At 22.0% G+C, this 4,821-nt stretch overlaps 1 protein-coding gene across 3 annotated transcripts in view; it reads left to right on the top strand.

Annotated features, from left to right (window-relative positions):
- The window catches only part of LOC102671763 (caskin-1), a 13,425-nt gene that overhangs the window by 1,959 nt on the left and 6,645 nt on the right, over positions 1–4,821 (top strand). For 2 of the 3 annotated variants that reach the window (XM_006620240.2, XM_006620239.2), the window contains exons 2-5: positions 427–750; positions 1,554–1,891; positions 2,785–3,171; positions 4,074–4,517. In XM_006620240.2, coding sequence (XP_006620303.1) covers positions 427–750; positions 1,554–1,891; positions 2,785–3,171; positions 4,074–4,517 — 1,493 coding nt within the window. The remainder of the gene's footprint in view (positions 1–426; positions 751–1,553; positions 1,892–2,784; positions 3,172–4,073; positions 4,518–4,821) is intronic. The other variant, XM_006620241.2, reaches the window with a different exon arrangement.

Raw genomic sequence — 4,821 nt, 5'->3', positions numbered from 1 at the left:
CTGTTTTGTTTGAATTTATTAAAAATAATTATTACATAGTTTTATTTAATTGAAATAATTTAATTAAAATTAAGAAAAAAAATAGTTTCTATTTTCTTTTTTAAGATCAGAAATAAATGCTCTGTTCATTATAAAAAGTAATTTCATTTCATTTTTTATTTAATTTATAAACTTTTATTCAACTTAAACTTATTAATTTTTTAATATTAAAATTTATTAAAAGATAAATTATTAATATTTATAAATTATTATTATTATTATTATAAAAAATTAATATAAAGTTAATATTGGACTTTGAATTTCCAATATTATTTAAAATATTTAGCAAAATATAATTTTTTTCAATTTAATGTACAATTGTATGTATTTTTTGTATTAATTAATTATTTATATTCTTTGTTAATTATTTGTATATATATTTTTTAGGAATTGATATGACTCAAAGTCCTGGAAGAGATAGCCCAGGTAGTTCAGGATCAGGTTCAGGTTCCAGGCATTCTACCGCTTCATTAGATTCTGGAAGAGCTTCTGGATATCATTTAGGTCCTAGAGGACCTGGTGCTCTTGCTTCATCTCCCAGATGTTCTATAAGTTCACTTGGCAGTCATCCCGATAGACCAGCGGATCTTGACGTTGTGCATGCTTGGTTGACTGAACTCCAATTCGAGGAATACTTTCCTTTGTTTGCTTCCGCTGGTTATGATTTAGCTACTATTACACGTATGACACCAGAAGATTTGACAGCAATAGGCAAGTTTTTAATCAATTTTTAAATTTATAAGACGAATTAAAAAAAATACATTTTTCAAATAATATAATTTAGATTTACAGATATATATATATATATATGTAAAACAAATTTTATGTATGCTAAAATATATTTAAAAAATAGATATGATATAAATGAATTGAAAAATATGAAAGGCATAAATTTTTTTTTTTTTTAAGATTACTATTTATTATTTATTTATTACATTTTTTTAAAATAATGAAATTGAATGAACATATTAATAAACACAATATATTATATGATTTATGTTATTGTAATTTATATAATTATTTCCAATATCATTTATTTCCAATGTCATTTATAAAGAATAATAAAGAGAATAAAATCTTATATATATATTAATTAAATAAATGAGAAATGAAAATTTGAAAATTTTTTTATTATAAATCTAATCTAATCTAATCTGTTGGTTTAATTGTTTGTTTGCTAGGAATTGTTATGTATAGATAGATAAATATAAGTTTTTGATTTTAATTATGGATATTTTTTAAATAAAAATTTTATATTTCTAAATTAAATATATTTTATATATTCTTTCTTTATGCTCAAAATTAAAAAAATTATTTAATATTTTTATTTTTCATAATTTATTTTATGCAAACTAAATTCTATATATAATATTATATAAAAGTATATAATATATATCATGTATAAATTATATTATGTAAAAATTTATACATATATAACAAATACTAATTAAATTATTAATTAAAAATTAAATATGTAATTATAAATTTATATTTAAAACTTTGTATATTTACAGGAATTAAGAAACCTAATCATCGAAAACGCTTGAAAGCAGAAATAGATAATTTAAATATAGGAGATGGTTTACCAGAGCATATTCCTGGTTCATTAGAAGAATGGCTTAGACTTCTACGACTCGAAGAATATCTTGGAGCTCTTCACCAACAGGGTATGCGTTCAGTAGAAGATGTAACAACTCTCACTTGGGAAGATCTCGAAGATATTGGTATTGTGCGTCTCGGCCATCAGAAAAAATTATTATTGGCAATTAAAAGAGTTAAAGATATTCGCGCTGGTAAACGTATACAGCCGCTTGATCTCGCACGATTACCACCACATCCTGGACAAACACAGGTAAATTAACAAAACGATTAAAAAAAATAATTAAATTATAATAATAAAAAATAATAAATTAAATAAATTAAAATAATAATAAAAATAATAAATTAAAATATTTAATTAACATAAAAAGAATTATGAACTTTTAAAAAAATAAATAAAAGAGAGAGCTCATATAATATTCATTAAATTAAACAAAAACTTTTTTTTTTTAATCAGCATTAAAAGAAAATTAAATATTATAAATCATATATGTTGTGATATAAATTTTATTCAAATTTTATTCAAATTAAGAATTATTAGAATAAAACTGCATTTATAACTATTGTAATATTGTAATATAATTTATACATATCAATTATCACGTTTTTATACATGAAATCCTTAATTTTCTAAAATTATTAAATATATTTTAAAAATATTTTAAAAATTAATTTTACAAATCGAAAAGTTAATATGTAAAATTTTTATTTAAAGCTTATTTATATTATAAACAGCTGAAATTTATAAGATAATAGAGAAAACATTTCGTCACATCAACGTCTTGCTCTATCTTTGTCTTATTTAATCCAATGCGAATTAAATTGCTTATAATAATATAATAATAATATAATATAATAATAAGCTTTAACAAATATTTTTATATATTAACTTTTGTGTTTAATCTCTAAAATTGAATTTTTTAAATGTTCCATATTATATACTAACAACCTTGTATATAGTCTCTTTGTATAAATAAATATGTTCTCTAAATAAATTTTATAATTCAATATATGTTCACATAAAACGATAATTATGGTTTAATTTTACGATAATTATAGTAAAATATTTCTCAATGTAAAATCGTTTTTTTTTATCAATTATTTTAATCTTAATATCTTAGAAATCTATTTCAATTTTATTTTCAGGATGTAGTTATTCAACGAGGAGGTCCTGACTTGCCATCTCCTGATGAGGATTGTTCTTCACCTGTTTTGAGGTCTTTCCAGAGAGGAGGAAGTGATACGACATCTGGAGCTACATGGAGAAGTATGTATGCAGCTTTACCAGCAGATTATAATATTGTTGGTCGAACTGGTTCACGAGGAAAATCTTTAGAAAGTTTAGAGGATGCACCTCTTGGATATCCTCCATCACCAGCACCTTCTGCACATCCACAACCAATTGAATGGCGTCCACGTAGTTTTGAAGATGGCGACCTAACTCCTACAAATGATACTTTCGTAGTGGATGCAGGTGGAGGAACTCTTCCACGACCAAGACATTGTCTTGTTCGTCCACGACCAGTAGCAAAGGTACAAAATATCATTTTAAATATATGTACAAAATAGAATATAATTCATAATTCAATTGAAAAGAAAATGACTCTTAAAAGTAAATAATTAAAAATTATTACATAAAATGAAATTTTAGATTCTATTTATCTCTAAAAAATTTATTTGAATTTTTAAGATAAGATTAAAAAAAAATCATTCATAATAAATATTTGCAAAAATTATAAAATAATTTTAAATTTACAAATTTATAAAAATTTTAATATATAATCTTTCATATTGAATGACATAATAAACATTGTTTCCTTTTTTTATTAACATATTTTTGCTGCAATTTTAAGTTTTATATTAATTATGCATTTTTATTTATGTTTTTCTATTAATATGATTTAAGTTTTGAAAATTATTGAGAAAAATTTATCTATTATTTTAACTAATGGATTCTAAATAATATAAACAATGCACTGTTCAAGAAACATGACTGTTTTAGAAACTCAAAACATGTTATTAAAAATTTACATCTATAATTAGATAAAAAAAGCATAATTATGTATTATATTATAACAAGATAATTAGTTTTAGCAATTATGTATTTTTTAATAAAATAAATAAAATATTTTTTTTCTATAAATTAATATCATATAGACATCATAAATATTTATAAATATTTATTTAATGAAGTATCATAATCGTAATTGCATATATACACAATAATTAATATAATTATATATTTGTTTATATATTTTTATTATATTTATTAAAAATGTTTATTCAAAAATATTCAAAATAATTATAATTTTCAAAATTTTTCATAATTCTTTCTAAATCTTAAAAATAATGAAAAATTATACATTTTAATTAAATCATTAATTTTATAAAATAATATCTGTTATTTATAAAATTATATTGTTTTTTAATTATAGGTCACTGCAACTCCAGGACAATTTAAATCATTACCAAGAGATTTTGATAACAAATATCAATTGACTTATGGACTTGAAAGTAGTCCACATTTTCCAAAACGTTGTCCTCCATCTCCTCCAAGACGTCAAAGTTCCAGAGATAATAATGCTTCTGGTGTAGGTGTTGGAGGATCAGGAATTGGCGATGTTGTAATAGATTGCAGCGGACCAGTTCCAACTACTTCTTGCGAGGAACATCATATACATCATCATCATTTAATTCATCATCCTTCTCCTCCACCACCCGCACCCGCACCAGTGCCATCGACTCCGCCACAAATAAATCGACCACCTTCTTCTATGTCTCGTTCTTGGGGTAGCGTCAGCGTCAATGTTAATGAAGAACATGAATTAATAGCTTCTCTTGCATTACAGCATCGTAATGGTTCTGATGCCAGTTTTAAGGTAATTTATTCTATAATTTTTTCTATAATTCTAATAACTAAAAATTTTATAATGAACTTTGTTAATAGAATTACTTTTAAATTTGAAAAAAAATTCATATGATATATGAATTTTTAAAAATTCAAAGATCAAAGAAATTAAATTTTTTTGTATTATAAAAAATTCATTAATATATTATATTAATATATTATAGGATATTTTTTAAAAGATTAACTAAAGATCAAAACAAAAATAAAATTTACAAAAATACCGATTAAGATTTTTTTATTAAATTATAAATATTTTAAATTTTATGAAATAGAGT

The sequence above is a fragment of the Apis dorsata genome, unplaced genomic scaffold (genome assembly GCF_000469605.1).
Source record: "Apis dorsata unplaced genomic scaffold, Apis dorsata 1.3 scaffold_492, whole genome shotgun sequence".
Classification (NCBI taxonomy): Eukaryota; Metazoa; Arthropoda; class Insecta; order Hymenoptera; family Apidae; genus Apis; species Apis dorsata.
This window is presented reverse-complemented; position numbering and strand designations above follow the sequence as displayed.